The sequence below is a fragment of the Eufriesea mexicana genome, unplaced genomic scaffold (genome assembly GCF_001483705.2).
Source record: "Eufriesea mexicana isolate 0111107269 unplaced genomic scaffold, ASM148370v2 scaffold1018, whole genome shotgun sequence".
Lineage (NCBI taxonomy): Eukaryota > Metazoa > Arthropoda > Insecta > Hymenoptera > Apidae > Eufriesea > Eufriesea mexicana.
Window position 1 is genome coordinate 708,438 of NW_016909145.1, and position 19,742 is coordinate 728,179.

Below are 19,742 nucleotides of genomic sequence, written 5' to 3' on the forward strand. Positions count from 1 at the left end.
GTTATTGTGTTCTTGTTCTTTCGTCAATTTCCGGTGCCTCGAGACCAGTTTCGCCATCCTACAGTATTGCCGCTTTGCATCGCTCTATTATTACTGGATGTGACGAATCTTTCGATGTCTATTCCTCTTTTAGTTAGCTCTTCTTTCACATTTATGTGCAACCTGTTTCATGACGAGATTGATCGCTTGAAAGGATCCTTCACCATTGTCGTCGGGATATCGAATCCTGGTGATCAGGACAGTGTTGGATTTCCTAAAATAATAATAAAAGCTTGGTTATTTGTATCACTGCGAGAGAGGAAATCATCTGTGTTGCATAATGAATTAGTACCTGGACCACGTACGCTCGACGAATTGATCGTCCGTTCGTAAACGTGGAACCATTGAAACTTAGAATTAATAATGGATGAGCATAAAATACATCGCGTGTTATATTTTGCGCGGTCCAGTGTTATAAATTCAGCTATCTACCCCGTTGTTCATTTTAATGTAGATTCCAATTGGGCATGAATAGAAAGTCGGGTGAAATACGACCTGTGGTGAACGTGTTAAGGGAGAAGTTTTTTCCTGGTGATTTAGGGGAAGATGGGTGGAGATTGTCGAGGTCGCTAACTGCTAGTTGTATTGATATTGAAGAGAGTCACGTTGAAATACAGGACTCCCAAACCTAGCTCACGTGGTCCGCTCCTTTTTTGAAAAACTACTAGTCGATAGCCCAATGAAATTTTCCTGTGAACGTGTTATAACTCGCATCGCAAACTTATCCTAGGTCTGTATACATTTATAAACGCTTTATTAAAACCGTATAACAAAAATATGAAATATGCGACCAAATAATGACTATACTCTTGGTGAAATAGACCAAGAATATTCACCTTTTTATACTGATTCACTCGTACACTCGTTAACCCTTTCAGAAATACAGTCGTAATTAAAAAATTATGGAATTAATTCAACGATATATACGATGTACCGTAACATTTGTTGGAGATATGGACCGTGGTGGCGCTAGTGAGTTAAGCGGAAACTCGACAGCTAATCAAAACTATAACCTTTTAAATCAAAAGTTTCAAAATGGTCATTTAACCGTGGTAGATTTACTGTAAATCACCTTCCAACGTAAAACACCCATTTGATAGGAAAAATTCGTCGCAAAAGCTGCCGAAAAAAATAAAAAAGTAGGAAAGGGAAGAGAAATGGAACGTGAAGCTCGATCAAAACCCATTTACGAATATTACTTTACCCAGTGGCCGTCGTATTTTCCAAAGCCAACGTCGAACGCAAGAAAAAGCACGGGGATACAGTCGATAAAGTCCGAGTCGACGTAACCGTGGGCCCGTTTCCTGCGACTGCCTCACATCCACGCGGCCGTCTCGTGACACAAGCGCGCCAGCGGACGACGTAGTCGTGCTTCCGGTTCGTATACGGCTGTCGAGCCCCGAGTTACGAGCTATTTATCTCCGTATTTTTATTCCGCCGGGAAAGGCGATATTAAATTGCTTCTTTCGCGGCCGTTCCGTCCCGCCCCGAGCAGCATCCGCTGGAACTCGGCCCCGTCGGGGCTGAGTAGCAACCTTATTTCCTATTTCTTTCGGGCATCCACGTATCTGCTCGGTACCTCCGTGCGTGGCTACGTTATTTCATATAGAAAGACCGTGAACAGCAGCGATGTGTGCGTTCGGGAAATAAGAACTAGCCGGGTAGGTCGGTTTGGGATAATAAATATGGCGGGGCGTGGGAATTTGGCGGTAAACGCGGGGTGGTTGCTCTGGGTCGTTCGATTCGCTTCGATTTGATTCGATGGAAATGGGTTGGAAATTCTTTTTCTTTCTTCCTCCCAGTTTTCCTTTTCTCTTTCACTTTTTTCCCCGTGCGGTCTGGGTTGTACAGTTTATCGCGGTTTTATCGCGTGGTTTATTGGAAAGAAGGTGTGGTGCTGGTCGTTGGAAAAGATGGGGTGGATGATGGAATTCGTTCCTGGCCTCGATTGTGTTGGTACAACCGAGTTCTATCACGGAGATTGTTTTAAAAAAGCAACGAAATGCCGGAGAAGTTCGTGTCGGTGTTGGATTTTGCAATTTTTTGTAGGTTAGAAAGTGAAGTTTGAAATTTTGGAGGTTATAACGATGACGATAATACTGTCTTGATTTTGAGGTATTATTTAACAAAGGAATGGAATGTATTTGTAAAACGAAGAATTATATCTTGCATCCGATGCTTCGTAAAATGTATACGTTTCGACGATTACATCCGGTAAACAAAATGGCCGACCGCTTTAACATGGCGGCGACGAAACTTAACGCACAAATTGGTCCAAATCTCGTCGACAAGAATGAGACTCCCGGGAAGAAACTGAATTAAAATTTAAACGAATAACTTCATGCTATCCTAAATCGATGACAAAATGGCTGCTATAATAGTTATACGTATAGCCAGTTTACCCTGAATGAAATACAGTAGAGCAATCTCCAGTGACTCGACAGACCGTTCGCTCAAACTAAATTGAAATTTCAAACTTTAAAACGAGTAATTCCACTTTATCCGAAGTCGGAGGATCGACTGGGTCCACTCAAAATGGCCGACGGTTCACAATGGCGGCGGGGATAGTTACACGCAGTCAGATGAGCCGAAATCTCGTCGGTGCGAGCGAGAATCTTGGAGAAAAGCGAAGAAGATGAAGGTCCGGCGAATCGACCGACCATTCGCTCCAACTAAATTGAAAATTTCACGCCTGACGGTGCGTCTGGTGCGGGATTTCATCGACAGATGCCGAGGATTTTGCATAACCTCTCAAGCGGATTGAAATCGAGACGAAAATATCGAGGGTATCGCGTTATTTTCACCCCCACCAGGTCTCTGAAATCCGCGTACAACCGGCTTTTGTTTTCGATCGGAGCGACTGTCGACTGCTTCCGGCCGCCTAAAGCCGCTTTCCACCGGAGGCGCTCGGAGCGCTCCGGGAGGAATTTGCGATACGATCGCATTAGCACGATATGGAAGATGAAATTGCTCCACTTTTTACTCGTTCTAGATTATCGACAGGTAAATAATCGGTATTTGCTTGGCTTCGCTATAACTGAATTGTCTTTAACGACCCTTGATTTGCCTTTAGGATTTCTCGTCGAATAGTTAACGAATGAATTCGTAAAATAAATAACGCATCAATGAAAATTCATAGTGATCTAGTTCTCGAGAAATTTATCAACTCGTGAGCTTTAGGATCACAACTAGTCAAAATTTCCTAGTGGGAAATACTAATAGATAATTGCGGATCCACCTTTATAAATAGAAAATAAATCAAAATTGTGAAACGAAGAGACGCTCGAATGAAACATAGTCCTTAAAAATTTACTTTACGACTCTTCCCTCTAATTTTCCCATGAATTTTAATCCAACTAATTTTATTACACGCGAATACATCAACGATATCACGGACGATGTCAAAGGGATGGTTAATAATTTTATATCGGTTATTGCGTCGCGTTTGCATCTTCTAACAGCAAATCGTTGTAGACCCCCCTTCATCGGTTATTAAAAATTGCGGGAAACGAAATGCTTAAACGGCGGACTAAACGGACGCATATACACTCGCCGGATTTTGAAGTTTAATTTTCCATAAAAACAAAACCATCGTGCGAAACTACCTTCACTTTTTACTTATTCAACGTACATCCGTTCCGTATATATTTATGCATTGTACGCGTGCGCGTTAATACGTCGGTAATAATTAAATTGGGCAATAAGCTCGCGCGTTGCGAATCAGCCGTAAGGTTTCGCGATACCCACGTTCTTTCGTTCAAACGAATTATTTCGTTGGCCATGCTCGTCGGTATAAACAACAAGTAACTCCGCGAGTCGAAAGAATATTTTGTTTTTTCACGGTTTTTAATGCACGACCCGTAATATATGACGGGTTTCCGGCGAGCGTGGCCGTTCTATGGAAGTTGAATAAAAAGCCGAGCGAAACGGGGACGAGGGAGCAGCTGAAAAATGATATTTCTCACGGGGTGAGGGCAAAATCGCGTGAAATCGAACAACGAATTAAATGATTCGATATATCCGAAGGGGGACAGAGGGGGGTGAAAAGTTGTACAGCTTGTAAAGCTATTTCAGAAGGATTATTTGGAACGTGGCGTTTCACAGGCCGCGTCAAATACTGGAGATTAACGTCACTCGCTGACGTATTACTTTACTTTCACGATGTAATTCACAGCTTCATCCGTAAACGCCATAAATCACGCTAGGAGTCTATAATTAAAGCGGACTACTGTCGAAGTTTTGCATTGGAACCAATGGAAAATTGACTTCGCGTTATGGCAGAGATCGTGACAGATCTCTGACGAATTAATCGTTATGGTCTTGAGTAGCTATTGAATGGTAATTTAATGCCATAGGATAAATTCCGATGGGGTTTCGACAAACGTGTAATTGTAGATTTAATTATCCATCTAATCCTATCATCTCAATTGTAGATTAATCCTTTGCATTCGAGAGGCGCCCTTCAGTCGCCATTTTACAAAATATCGAAGCTCGATATTAATTAATATATCAAATTTAAAGTAATGCAACAGTGCGCGAGGTATCGAAGTCAAATAATTCTGCGTGTCGATTATTATACGATTTCTTATTTACCGCTCAGAAAATATCATCCTCTTTATAGCAGAAAATTTTTCAATTCGTACCCTTCTTTAGCCAAAAGATCGTAGAGCGCAAAGGATTAATTCTCCTTTCATTTGTCACTATGTCGATATAGAAATTCTATACATCTTGTTCCCTTTCTTCGTTTTATTGGAATTTCGGCTATATTACAGGTGCGAGATTCGTGGTCACATCTCAAGGGGATCTACACATCAAAGCCGCGAGACCGGAAGACGGCAGAGCCACCTACTCGTGCTTAACTTTCCACGCGTTAACTGGTGAAAGGAGAAGAAGCAAGCAAGCAAAGCTAACAGTCACAGGTTGCTGCCATTGAAAACAAAAATAATACCGCGATCCTTAGCACTAGAACTACCAAACCAGTCAAAATGACTGGTCCCAAAATTTCCCTTTTTGCAAACACATACACCTGTTTTAAGAATAAAATTGGTACCAACTCATACTAAGAAAGAACTGTAATCAATATATTCACTCATATTCATCGTACCTGCTGAAATTACTATAATCTGGGCACGTTATAGTTAGGTGCCCAGTAAAGATCGGTAGTTCTAGTGTTAAACCTTCTTCTATCAAGAAATTTTAGAAAAGAGAAGAGGAAATTAATTCGAATCTATGATAAACTAAATTAAATTCTGTTCGACTCTATATAACATGCTTTTACTATTCCGTTTGTAATCACGTCGATGATTAAAGTCCCATTCGCATTTGCGTTTGATACGATACATTTTCCCCCGTTCTATCGTTTAACGAAACTTTAATTCAATATTGTTAGACTTCATTTTCGTACAAGACGTGATAATGCATACGCGCTGTTTAATTTCCAGAACCGACGGAATTTATGGCGCCACGATTGATGCAGAGATCTCAGATCGCCATCTCGGCGGAAAGCGGCTCGGACGTTCATCTAACTTGCTCAGCCCAGGGGAGCCCACCCCCGCAATTTACTTGGTATCGCGATGTTAACGGTTGGTTTAATTAGGGGATTGTTTACCGTGTAATCTAAATGTACACCGCATAATCTAACGCCACATCGTGTCGCTCGAGTAATTATTGTGTCGGTAATTACCTCTGAAAAATGGATCCCAAGCGAGTCCAGCTGCCATCGCCATTGAAAACAGCTGACGAGCACTGTTGTACTGGGCGTTCGAGGAAAGAAGGCACCGCGTGTTTACATCCTGTCTACAGCTCCGAGCTCGATCCTCACTCCGCGTCGTACGAAGACGAACTAAGAGCACGTGCTGTGCGTTCGAGGAAAGAAAGGCACAGCGCGTCTACATCCTCAAGGCTGATATAGATAGAGAGTTCGAATACTGTGCGTTCCGCGTGTTTACATCCTCACGGCTGACGTAGATATAGAATTTGAGTATGGTGCGTTCGAGAAAAGAAGGCACAGTGTGTTTACATTCCCACGACTATTGGCCGAAAACGAATGACGAAGATCATCGGTCATTGTCCTCGACCAATAGCTATCACTGCCTGTGAAGATGTAATAAATATGCTGCACCTTCTTTTCTCGAACGCACAGTACTCGAACTATGCATCTACATCAACCGTGAGGATATGAAGACGTTATACCTTCTTTTGTCGAACGCACAGTACACGCTCTTAACTCGTCTTCGCACGACGCAGAGTCAGGATCGAACTCGTAGCTGTTAACATAATTGTATGCAATTCCACCCCTATTTCCTCCCTATCCTTCATCGTTCATGGAAACGCGCGCGAAAGTGGCGAAAACAGGGTGACCAAGCGATACATCACGCTGGCGTGAGTATGGTATCAAGCAACGGGTATACTGTTGTTGCAGGCCATTCGGTACCAGTCGAATCATTTGGCCGAATTCAGCTGTGGGGTGATTTGATGCAAATTCGCCGCGTGGACGCTCAGGACGCAGGAAGGTACATTTGTCTAGCCAGCAATCAGGTCGGCAAGCAACGAGCGGAAACACACCTGTCGGTCACTTCAAAACTTAACGCGCGGATACAGCCCCGTGTTCAGGTAGAGGATTTACTCTTGTCCCTGTGTAACGAAGCTTGGAAATCACGTGGTTCGTACTTCTTAACCCCTCACACCGCAGGCTTGCGAATTTATCGATAATACCTAAGTATGATACTTCATTTTTCTTCGTTTTCCAGAGCGGTGGTTGTAACGTAGAAACTTATGGTTTCGTTGTAGAAACAATTGGTTGGTATTACGCTGTTATTTTATTTTATTTTTTTAATATTATATTTAATTAAATTAATATGCTTGTGAATTGTTGTAGAGAAATTTTGAGCCTCGATTCGAGTGTAATTACGACAGCTTATGCTAGTTCATAAATTGCTAAGCTTGGCAAGGATTCACCATCGAACTCGATTATGCTAACTCTCCGGCTAGAAAATTCAATCGCTGCGACTTCTGAGCCATAAAGTCCAATTATAATCGTCCCCCGTGTTCCACAATAGCCGAGTACTTATCATAAGTGGCAGCTATGACTCTGAAGCCGTTACTGTTAACTTTTACGACCACCACTCGGAATCACGGAATTATCATAAGGATCGAACGATTCGGTGTAGATTCCAGCCAACACGTTCTTTCGTATATGTCGACGACGTGATGATGGCGAATCAAACGCTTCAATTTCTGTTGCTAGTTTAATGAGAAAAAATCCCAATCAGATGTCCTAAACAGACCATAACAATTTCTTTTAAAATCAGATTCATCAGGTGCGACACTTGCAAATACAGAATCCATTGAATCGTTTTTTCATAAAAATAATTAAAACTAGGAGTTCTTATTAACCGAAGTCCTCTTGATCTATCAAATAACTCACAATTAGACTAATCCCTTATCGAAGCTGTTAGGAAAATTTAAACGAGCCAAGCACCCGATCCTCGAATTAGCTTAAACACCACTATTATCCGCGGAAGATCTATCCAGGTGATTAAGAAGATCAAGAGGCCTCCCGATACGAGACTCTGACAAACAGCAAGCCACTTACCCGATACCTCGAATCCCGATGTGCGCCTCGACGATTCCTTCGTCCCAAACCTCAAAAGATATCCATCTACTCTTCCGCAATTTCTCGCATATCGTCTCCCAACGTCTCCCATATCGCCGTTCAAAGATGAGACCGCCGGCTCAAAAATATCCTCGACTACCCTGCGCTGTACAGAATATCGATTAAATTTCGCGAACTAGGGAAAAAAGAGGAAAGAAAAAGCCACAACCGCGCACGAGTTCAGCGTCCATCGAAGCGGATGGACAGTCGTTGCGTCAAAGGGGGATGGACGTGCAGCTGCGTAAATCGCGGCACGGGCATTAACTTTCGAGCACGAATCGTTAACCGTTTCCCGGTATTTACAGATCATCAATTCCGGGGAGTCGGCCACTATGAATTGCACGGTGGAGGGTTATCCGGTCGAGAGCGTCGAGTGGTTGCACGACGGTGTGCCGGTATTGACCGCGCAGGACACGAGGATCAGATTGCTGGTTCCTCTGGTGCTCGTGATAGGCTCGGTGGGCCGAAAGGACAAGGGGATGTATCAGTGCCTGGTCAGAAGCGACAAGGAGAACGCACAGGCCACCGCGGAATTGAAGCTTGGAGGTATATCTCGATGGATCTCTAATCGAAGTCACAATGGTTTCTGTCTTTGCTGAATCGACCGATTAACTTGCGATTCCTGGGCCAATTGGCGATTCGCTTCTCGGGATTTTTAATTGAGGTGGTCAGGATCACTTGTATTATTGTAATTTCTGAAAACATATAACTACCTTTAATAAAATTGTTTAACTTTTTATATATGGTACTCGTGATAGTTACTCACTATAGGCCGGTTCTAGTGTTGACTTGTATCACTTGTTGATGAAAATATGTAATAATTTTTGCAAAAATCTATATTCATTTTTTCTCGGATAAAAATGTACTTATATATAGCTACTTGGTTTTATCCATTTATATGATCGTCGAATGAGACACTTTCTGAGAATCATCAGAGCGTTGAGATATCTTTATAATCTTCTTTCTCTGGAAAATCCGGATAGTGTGAACAAGGACAAAAATAAAATTAGTTTAATTTGTTGCATCAGATACTGTACCAGAATTACAATACACGTTCATCGAGCAAGCATTGAAACCTGGTCCTACAGTATCCTTGAGATGCTCTGCAACAGGATCTCCGCCGCCATCGTTCACTTGGCTGCTAGACGGAGAGCCTCTAAGCGAAATCGCCTCTGGACACAGGTGGGCATCTAGATCTCATCGATCAATATTACACTTCTTAACCAAGCACAATACCTGATACAGGTACGCAATAGGACAGTACGTCGATCAGTCTGGAGACGTGATCAGTCATTTGAACATATCGACAGCCGGAGCCGAAGATGGCGGCCTCTACGCCTGTGTCGCGGCCAACACCCTGGCCACGGTCGAGCACAAAGCTAGACTGAACATTTATGGTAATTCGAATCATCCCTTGCTTGTAACATTGGGTCACACTCGTAACGAGAATTACAGTTCAGACTCGATGAAGGCGGCTTACGATTGTAACGGAGTTTAATCCTCCCTGTAAAATCAATTTCAGTTCTTAAGACTATATGCATTGAATAAACAAGTTATTAACGAATTGGATAAATAATAAAACGAGTGAATTGAGGTAAATTAAAGCAATTAATCATTTAAATAGAGAGTAAATATTCATGAATATTTGGGATAAATAGACCACTGAATTGTTAAAGCAGGACAATGAAATTCGATGAATATTACTCTACATACGTATGGATATTAATCTCTAATTCAAAATTAAATGAAAAGAAATTTAAATCAAGTTCTTTTACATTGTTATTTTCCCTCTTGGTGTAAGAACTCTATAATGGGAAGGAATCTATCAACTATCAACTTAGATGCTCTAATGAAACTTTGATGATAAACCTTAAACAACATTAATCTGCCGCTAATGATAGGAAGAGGATAATAATTCGGCTAGTGGCCAAGCGAAATGTGTCGGAAGGCACTTCACGTCGATTAATAATTTCAGGACCGCCGTACATCCGATCGATAGGACCGGTCCGTGCGATAGCCGGTGTCGATACCACCATAGCTTGTCCTTATTCCGGCTATCCTATCACGTCGGTTGAGTGGTCTCGTGGAGGAGCCGCGCTTCCTCTCAACATAAGGTACGACGTCGACAACGAGGGCCATCTTAACATCGCAAACGTGGATCCAAATGACGCTGGCACTTATACTTGTATGGTACGAGCTAGATCTGGCGAAACGGCAAGCAGAGACATCCGGTTGACTGTCAGCAGTGAGTATTTTTAAATGAACATATATATAGTACTGACCATTGACTCTTGACCGTTGACCATTAGTCACCTCCTTCGCACCAGCAATCAGGCCCAATGATGAAGACCCGTCCGGTCCAAAGAGAAACCTGCAAAAGACATTCGAAATGATCACGTAGTCATTATATGTATAGCTGCCACACTATGCAGCCGATGAGCTATTAGAAAGTGCCTTTTCCAAGCTATGTTAACTAAATATCATGATCAAGAGTCGAAATCTAGAATCTACAGTCGATATTAGGTAACTACATAGTATCGTTATACGATTTGAACTCCCGCCACTTTATTTCGCATATTACACGTCAGAATCTAAGAAAAATTAAAACTATTAGGAAACTGCCTTTTCCAAGCTATATTAAGTAAATATCGCAATTGACGATCGAAATCTATAACCTGCAGTCGATACTACGTAATTACGCAGTATCGTTATACGATTTGAACTCCAGCCACTTTATTTCGTACATGCCACTCTAAAATCAAACAAAAGTTAGAAATATCATTAAAAATCTACCTTTTCAAAGCTGTGTTAACTAAATATGATCTCTTGATTTCTTGATATCTTGATTCCCTTAATTTCTTAAATTTATGCATTCGTAAATATTACACACGTTACAAACCGTTACAAACCGTTACAAAAGTAACCTATAGTTACAATGTTACGAAGTAATAATTGATACTCCGCATTATTATTTTTGAATATATATATTTCGTCGATTGCAACAATTAAAACACCAATCAACGATAATGCTACTTCACGAAAAGTTTTATAGACATTGAAAGTTTCACTTTGACGCGCGAAAATATTCCACCATGTGTTACCGGTATGTTCGAGTTGGCATTGACTTGAAGTTGGCTGCGACTGGACAAGCTAGGCGTTGTTATCGCGGGAAAATATAAATTGAAGAATATACGAAATTAACGTTATGTTCTAAAATGTAATAAATATAATGTTATAAAATATAAATATTGCAGATTGTTGTCTATTTTTCATAGTGAGATTCTAGTTTTGTTAGAGCAAAAACTATAACCAGCACTGTGTACGCGTATAAATACGTACATTCGTTTTAACGAGAAACGAGTTTTTGTTTTTATTTCTTTACGGACGGGTCGCTTACGTCTGCGGCGGAGTCACGAGAGTAGGCGAAAGAAGTAAATTGCACGCCCGAAAGAATTCCTCTAGCGTTACTTCTCAACTTTTTCTCATTTATCGCGACGTTTTGTAGAAGAAACTAAAAGATACATACGTGGACAGAAACTAATAAGCACTGACCACAATAATTATCCTTACCTTCGTCTATTTTTTTCTTACCAGTCTCGAGAGTAAACTCCACGTATGATCACAGTCAGACAAAAATTATAATCACGTATGACCGGTATCATTTCTTACGACGATTAATATAATTTATTATGCCTAAAATAATAATTTAAAGAATTACCAAAATGAACCAATTTCTCTTGTTTCAGGTCCACCTGTTATGAGTCCTTTCAATTTCCCAGCAAATCTCCAAGAAGGCAGTCGAGCACAGGTCACCTGCACCGTCACTTCTGGTGATCTTCCAATCTACTTCTCCTGGCTAAAAGATGGCGAACCGTTACCTTCTTCTTTACGTGTATGTCTTCATCTGAAAAAAAATTGCGTCTAATTAGTCATTGCACATGCATGTTACTCTATTAGAAAACATAATGCTGACAAATTGTCAAGAATCAAGTAGACGTAACAAAATTATTATTAGAACCAATGCTATAGCACAATGATTATATGCAATATAATATTTCGTATCATTAAATGTCTCACTTAAACATACTTCGTAATCTGCGTTACAGATCGAGGAGAAGATGGTCGAATTCTTCAGTCTACTCGTCTTCAAGGAGCTCTCCTCACGCCATAGCGGCAAGTACACTTGCGTGGCAACTAATAGCGCGGCCAAGGTCAACCATACTACTGAACTTTTGGTAAAAGTGCCACCACAATGGATCTTTGAACCGCAAGACGTAGCCACCCTCCTGGGGAATCCATTGAATATCCATTGCGAGGCCAAGGGGTTCCCTCCGCCACGTGTCACGTGGTTGCGAGCTAGAGGAAGAACCTCTAACGACTATCATCCACTGGTTGATGGATCTGACGGGAGATTGACCATTCTGCCTAATGGATCTCTGTGGACAGCCTCAGCTGGGCCTCAAGATGAAGGACATTATCTGTGTAGAGCGAATAATGACATTGGATCTGGTCTGAGCAAAGTGATCTATGTGTCTGTTCATGGTAAACTTTCTGTTAAATTGTGCATTGTAGGATTTTGATAGCCTAAATGGTATTGTAATCAATACGATTATCTCAGTTAATTATCAATATTTTTCAGATTGTTTCTATTCTTTTCTCTTACAGAGCCAGCGAGATTCGAGTTTCAGAGCAAGAATGTGACAATCCGTCGTGGCGAGTCCGTGACGTTGGATTGCACTGTCATCGGGGATAATCCTATAGAAGTGCAATGGATGCACAACAGTGATCGGTTAGACACGAACAGCCACCGACTGAGCATCAGTCAAATAAAAACAGACACTGGCCTTAAGTCGCAGTTGTCTATAGGGAGCAGCGATCGTCAAGATTCTGGGGCTTACAGGTGCACAGCTGACAACGCTTATGGGAGGAGCGAACATCTAATTTATCTTGCAGTTCAGGGTAACATTTTGTTCTTTGTATATAACATTAATTTTTAGTTAATCTACATAAAGAATAATAATTATAAATTCTCTGGAAATAAAATATCATTTCGTCAGTATCAATAGACATTTTGCTTTGTTTTCTATATTTGATGGAATATATTTTGTTATGTATTTTGTGGTCACAAATGATGGACTATGTTCGTGTCACGAGTACAGAGAGACCAGATCCACCAGCTTCGCTAGAAGTTATAGAAATCAGCTCACGATCGATACGATTACTGTGGAAGAGAGCTTTCGACGGAAACAGTCCAATACGAAATTACGTTATTCAGTATCGATCGTTGAATCATGGTTCACCAGACGACTGGAATCCTGCAAAAACGCACAATGTTACTTACACGCCCGGAAGTACTAATAACGGAAACAACATACATCCAACACAAAATGGTTAGTATGTTTTAAATTAGTTACCTTTTGTTCCATTTAAAAGCTTATTTATTTGTATATTTCTTCTATTTTTTTTTATTATATAATTATTGGCAGAATTAATATTTATAATCAAAAGTTTTAAATAAGATATAATATAAAAGTGAATTTTAATTTTACAGCTTTTTTTATTATATTAATTATGATTGTTTTAATACATACAGGTTTATCCCCTTTCGAAACTACCAGCGACGATCAAGAAGTGGCTTTAGTAGGTGGACTTCACCCAGCAGTAACTTACACATTCCGCATATTTGCTATTAATTCAATAGATGTGAGTGTACCTACTGATCCTGTGGTTGCCAAAACTCAGGAAGAAGGTACAGAAACACGTTTCTTTTTTAATGCAATCTTAATAATATCCTCTTCACAATTATTTAACAATTTTCCTACTTTCCACTTGTAATAGCACCCACTGAATCACCACAAAATATTAAAGTGCAATCAGCAGGGCCTGGAGAACTTATGGTCAGCTGGCAGGTAAATTTTTTTATAAAATATACAAGTACTTCATTTATACTCTTTTTCCAATCCAAAAATAAATATTAAAATAAACCTATGTTTTAAATTTGTTTTAAATATTATACTAATTATTTACAAGAAATAAATTGTCTCATTTTTTAAAAGTATTGTAAAGAATCACTAAGAGAGAATTTATTGCATTTACAGCCACCCCCAAAAGAGTCCTGTAACGGAGATTTATTGGGCTACATAGTGACATGGTCGGAGCATTCATCTTCGACGTCAGGTGTGAACCAAAGCAAAAGTTTAACCGTGAACGGATGGGCGACTACAAAGGTGCAACTCACCGGCCTGAGAAAGTTCACCAAGTACGATATATCGATCAGAGCTTTCAATAGTATAGCCAGCGGCCCGGCCAGCGTTCCCATTGTTGGAACAACACAGGAAGGAGGTGCGATAAACATAAACTTTCACAAGAAAATCTTTTTTCGCGAATACAATTGCCCTGTTCTTTAGTGATATGATGACGATATTTTACTGATTTATTCTTTGACATAATTTTAGTCCCAGAAACTCCACCAACACAGGTATCGTGTGTTCCTCTGTCTTCCCAAAGTGTAAAAGTTTCTTGGAGTGCACCTCCACCCCACCAACATGGTGGAATTATCCAAGGTTACAAAGTATACTACAGACCAGTGCCCACTGACAATAGTAAGTAAAGAGAAATGAAGTTAATAGATTATAGGTAAAACCACTCATTTAAAATAATATTCTCTTTGCATTCAAAATTGTTCCAGTGGATATATCAACAGTGGGTGAAATAAAAAAGACTTCTAGTGTCGAAACGTATCTGCACACTCTTTACAAATATACAAATTACTCTATTAGAGTATTGGCTTACACAGGAGCTGGCGATGGAGTCCTGAGTCCACCAATTTTTTGTACAACCGAAGAAGATGGTAAGAATCATTTTCTACTTTTTTTAATTTTCATTTATCTAATGCCAATAAAAATATATCTAATTTATCTTCGATATGTATATTAATATTCATACAAACTATAATCAAAATTAACGATTAATGGACTTACTCATTATTCTTCCTAGTGCCAGGCCCTCCAGCTGGCATTAAAGCTTTAGCATTAACCGCGGAGAGCATATTGGTTTCGTGGTTGCCACCCCTGCAACCGAATGGGAACGTCTCCAAGTACACAGTTTATAGCAGAGAAGCAGGCTCCAGTAACCATAATACGCATACCATGCATGAATTACCATCGTCGTCGACTGATACTCTTACTATGGAACTACGAGGCTTGGTTGAAAGGTAATACTTCCTCAGAATTTTGCTATAAATCTTAAAACAAGTAATTTTAAATAAAATTTTGTTTTAGACAATTATACGAGTTCTGGGTATCAGCAACCACAGGTATAGGTGAGGGAGAACCAACCACTATAGTAACTCAAACTACAAATACCAGAGGTTTGATTAGTCAAAAAATACTCTTTTCAATTTATCTAATCTATAGATAATTTATTAATTGTATGTAATAAAATTGCTTCAAAAGCTCCAGCTAGAGTGGCATCCTTTTCACAATTATTGAGAAGGGCGATTAAATCATCGATTACCTTATCCTGTTTGGTCGTGGGTAATCCTACACCTCGGCCAATATGGACGTATCGAAATAGTCAAGTTTCTACTGGCAGACATTACGAATTAACTGCCGATGGCCATCTCAATATTCGTGGTAAGGCGATATTTATTTGGAAATAATTGAAGTATTTGTTTAAAAAGTTATTCATTATACTATCCAATATAATCACGAGTGAATTAATAAATACATTAATAAAAGCATTAACCATGAAAAAAATGTTAGGACTAGAACAATCTGTCGCGGGAAATTACACGTGTTCAGCTAGTAACTTGTTCGGCGATGATTCCATCACTTACACGTTGGTCGTGGTAATGCCTCCTAGAGCACCAACATTAGAACTGCAGTATACAACAACGAATAGCATAAAACTTAGATGGAATCATCCCAATAATGGTGGTGCTACTATTCAAGGTAAATAAGGAACATTGAATATTAAAAACTGTAGAAATAAAGTGAAACAGTAACAAAGGAATATAATGAAATATTAAATATTAAAACATATAAAATTTAATGTAATGTTACTTTTATTAGGCTACGTATTAAGCTATAAAAGGGACCAAGGTGGTTGGGAAGAGATTGCATTATCACCCGAACAGACTGAGTTCATTTTATCAGGTTTAAAATGCGGTTCCTCTTACTTGGCGCACTTAACAGCACATAATCGTGTGGGTACTGGAGATCCAAGTCCCCTAATAAGTGCTACGACGAAAGGAACTGGTAATTTTGGATACAAAGTAACGTTTCCTACATCGTTCATTTAGATACAATATAACTTTTTTGAATTGTCCCTGTAGCTCCGTTATTACCAAAGGAACGAGACATTATCTCTGCCAACGGTACCTCCGTAAAATTAAATCTGCTATCCTGGCCAAATGGTGGTTGCCCTATTCAATACTACACTGTAGAGTATCGTAGACGGATCAGCACTGAACCATGGATTCTAGTGGCAAGTCGTGCTACAGAGAATCTAGTCATAAGAGATTTAAAGACTGCCTCGTGGTACAATTTACGACTAACAGCGCATAATGACGCTGGATCTACACAAACACAAATGGAATTTGCGACAACCACTCTTAGTGGCGTTAGCATTGGTCCTCCGAACGATCTAATTATGGAAGACGATATTAAGAAAACTATTCCTAATCACAAAGTACTTTACGTAGTTGTACCTCTCATCTGTGCAATTGTGCTAATTATTTCGGCTGCTATTTTGGGATACGTGATGCTAAAACGCAGTGGAAGGTACTATATATATGTCTATTAATGATTCATAAAATTAATATTTTGTGTGATTAAGGAAAATAATAATATCTGTATTTTTTAGAGCTAGCTATTTGGGAGATATACTTCCTGGACAGCAACAAAATCAACAGACAGGATTGGGATTAGTTCAACAACAGCAACAACATCAACAGCACCATCACCTTTCAAGTTGTATGTCTACCATGCAACTAAAATCCACTGCTGAACGTGATAATAGAAGGAATCATCAAGTTTATACTAGCTCACCAGTGAAACAAGAGAACCATAAATCGAACGACCATGGATCAGGTTTTTTACTTATTTACGATTTATTGGAAAAAGAAGCTATAGCTGTTTTAAAAATGCTTATTGTACTCATTATACATTTCGTGAAACAATACACCGATACAAAACTGTTAATCTTGAAAACAGATCTCCTTAATCATACTTTGTTCTTTTTACATAATTTAACTAGTAATGATCTTTTTTTCCACAGAAATGTACGAAATAAGTCCATATGCTACATTCAGTGTACCAGGGAGAGAAAATCGTTCAGTGACCACTGCCACACTTGACTACACAATGCAGTTCAAAACGTTTGGCCATTTGGAAAATGAAGACATCAATACGATCGATTATGAAAGATCCAGCGTAGATTTTGAGAGGTAACTGTTTTCTTTCAACCCTTTTTTTAGTATTTTTAATGCATGTTAGACGAATTCAATGTCCTTTGCTCGATTTCCTTGCGCGAGAAAGTTTGATATCCCGCTCCCAAACCCTTTTCTCTTCCTCTTTCTGGTGTTCTTTCACGTTCAGGTCTAAAACACCAAGGTGGCACAAGCAACGGTATTTCCCGAGTATCGCGGAAGCGGAGAGCAAGCTACGCTCAAGTCGTCAAGGTTCCGGGAGTGATACGTCCGGAAGTCCTTGCGGAGAGTGCGCTGGGCCTAGTTACAGGGTACCAGTCAAGCCCTGCAGAGGTAAATTTCTTAATCTTTCTAAAAAAAAAATCATACGTAAAACTATAATTTATATGATTAATTTCAAGTTTCTCCTAAAATTTACAACTGTAAAACTTACAAGGATTGGTTTAATCGAATTGTTAGCTTTTTACAAACTGAAATTATTGATTTGCAAATTCTTTCTGCAGATGTATTTTCACGAGGAGTAGAATCGAGTACAGAATCCAACAACGAAGGCTCACCTTCACTTGCGAGACGTCGAAGCCGACAGCCGAGCCGGTCTACTCGCAGGTAGCCAAGGTTTGTTTGTTTCCACATAGCACTCAGTCCTGATTATGTTCAGTATTCGTATCACGCTCTTATCGGTTTCATATCAGTATGAAATGAGTAATAGAAAAATCTCATATTCGTAGTATGAGTTTCGATTATAATAACAATTAAAGAATAAATGTCTACAATTTATTCCATAAAAGTTAATGTTTACTGCATTAAATGCTAATATATAGTAATGTATTAAGAAAACTACATTTTTCTATTACTTAAACATTTTTTTCTCGTGTATCTTCATAAATTTTATCAAATTCCTTGATAATTAACTTCATATCATCATAATCTTTTACCATAAATTAAAATCATCTAGAATATTACATTAAAGATATCTTTAAATTTCATCGAATTAATTTGGATCTCCCAATATTAACAAATATTCATTTCAACTTTACTTAAACCTTAAGCTCGATCCAGATTAATTTGTCAAATTCAAGTCACAGATCAATTCTTTAATCAATGGCGATAAAAATGTTTTGCAATATATATCATTAATAATCTCTCATTCTTCTAAAAGCTATTTCTGATCCAATATGCGTAGTTCGGTGGAAGACATGACGTTGTTGCCGCCAAGCGGGTTTAGCGACAGCCGCGAATTGAGCGACGTAGAATGCGACCGTGATCGTGATCGTGATCGTGGTGAACGGGATCGTGATCGTGATCGCGACTGGCAAGGCCTGGCGACCGGGACCCGCCACGGTGGCAGCTTGGGTAGACTGCCGATCGAGGCCGTCGAATCTATGCTCGCTAGGTATCGACACGAACCTCCGTAGACCGTAGTAAGCTGACACGTTGAGATTCATTTTGTATTCATCTTAATCTTGGGAAGGCCTCTGAAATTTTAAATCACTAAATTACGTATTACGGTGTTTTTCATAAATGGAGATCATTAATTGACATCATCTGCTTCATACATTACCCAAAGCGAGCTTAAAGTTTTTGAAATTTAAATGTAAAATATGTAAATGTAATTAATTTGATTCTTTATATTTTCTTTATTTATATCTACATTTATATTTCCTATTTTATTTACATTTTCATTTACCTAATATTGCATGTAAGCAAATCCAAATTTTCAAGAATCACATCTACCTGTTAGAATCTAAAGATAGAAGTCTTCTAAGGGTTAGATGAAGCTACACTAAACAGCACCAAATTCTGTCATATACATATTAGTCTAGAAAAGTATCCATTGCTCAAAACTGCTTCTGTATTAAAAATTAAGTTACTATCCCAAATAAAATAATATGCTTCTTAGAAACAAAATCTAAACTTGTTTGTTAATACTAAAAACTTTGTTATACGTCTTCGTTTCAGGTACCAACAAAGGAAGGAGCAAGAAAGGCAAGAGTTCACTATACATGTATGATTGAAATTTAGCAGTTCTAGCGGAAATCTTTGCGAAACGATTTAAAGAGAGACATGAAGAGTTCTCTGGAAAACTGTTGACTATCTAATCGTCTTGCAGAATGTCAACGGAAAACCGTAGTTTTTGAAAAAGCGATAAGATATGATCTTGAATGGTACACGTTTGCTAGTAATAACTGTTGTCGAAATCAGGTTAATTAGGAATTTTCATCGTAAAAAATTTTTGCTCATGTTAAAACACTGAGAAACTCGTTTAACATATTGAAACAATGTCCATTTTACTTAAAAGGAATTAGATTTAATATTAGCATATCTAATGTGCTTCACGGTTTCCTGTCAATAAAATGTATACACCAAAACACAGTTTCTTCATGTTTAAACATTTTTCTCAGTGTATTATTAAATTGACAAATCTTCTGATCGATTGCTTCATCGTTGCATCGAATACTGCCGTTGCGTTATTCGCAAGTTTACCGATCGACCAATCGTGAAATAATATGAACAGGTATATGTGAAAGTATCGACAGGGGTCTTTAAATACATAAGAATTTCGTCGTTTCAAACTCAATCACATCACTTGAGAGCTACAAGTGTAACCATTCCTGAGAA

At 39.2% G+C, this 19,742-nt stretch overlaps 1 protein-coding gene across 1 annotated transcript in view; it reads left to right on the forward strand.

Annotated features, from left to right (window-relative positions):
• Dscam3 (Down syndrome cell adhesion molecule 3) overlaps window positions 1-19,134 on the forward strand; it is a 178,462-nt gene extending 159,328 nt beyond the window's left edge. The window contains exons 5-32 of the mRNA XM_017899882.1: window positions 4,812-4,958; window positions 5,481-5,621; window positions 6,461-6,651; window positions 7,999-8,239; window positions 8,722-8,875; window positions 8,939-9,090; window positions 9,669-9,938; window positions 11,440-11,585; window positions 11,800-12,235; window positions 12,359-12,652; window positions 12,853-13,083; window positions 13,287-13,442; window positions 13,532-13,602; window positions 13,792-14,035; window positions 14,149-14,295; window positions 14,382-14,543; window positions 14,690-14,906; window positions 14,974-15,062; window positions 15,148-15,327; window positions 15,457-15,645; window positions 15,766-15,951; window positions 16,029-16,476; window positions 16,559-16,785; window positions 16,973-17,141; window positions 17,293-17,456; window positions 17,627-17,729; window positions 18,307-18,516; window positions 19,083-19,134. Coding sequence (XP_017755371.1) covers window positions 4,812-4,958; window positions 5,481-5,621; window positions 6,461-6,651; window positions 7,999-8,239; window positions 8,722-8,875; window positions 8,939-9,090; window positions 9,669-9,938; window positions 11,440-11,585; window positions 11,800-12,235; window positions 12,359-12,652; window positions 12,853-13,083; window positions 13,287-13,442; window positions 13,532-13,602; window positions 13,792-14,035; window positions 14,149-14,295; window positions 14,382-14,543; window positions 14,690-14,906; window positions 14,974-15,062; window positions 15,148-15,327; window positions 15,457-15,645; window positions 15,766-15,951; window positions 16,029-16,476; window positions 16,559-16,785; window positions 16,973-17,141; window positions 17,293-17,456; window positions 17,627-17,729; window positions 18,307-18,516; window positions 19,083-19,134 — 5,417 coding nt within the window. The remainder of the gene's footprint in view (window positions 1-4,811; window positions 4,959-5,480; window positions 5,622-6,460; window positions 6,652-7,998; window positions 8,240-8,721; window positions 8,876-8,938; window positions 9,091-9,668; window positions 9,939-11,439; window positions 11,586-11,799; window positions 12,236-12,358; window positions 12,653-12,852; window positions 13,084-13,286; window positions 13,443-13,531; window positions 13,603-13,791; window positions 14,036-14,148; window positions 14,296-14,381; window positions 14,544-14,689; window positions 14,907-14,973; window positions 15,063-15,147; window positions 15,328-15,456; window positions 15,646-15,765; window positions 15,952-16,028; window positions 16,477-16,558; window positions 16,786-16,972; window positions 17,142-17,292; window positions 17,457-17,626; window positions 17,730-18,306; window positions 18,517-19,082) is intronic.
• Window positions 19,135-19,742: the final 608 nt, after the last annotated feature.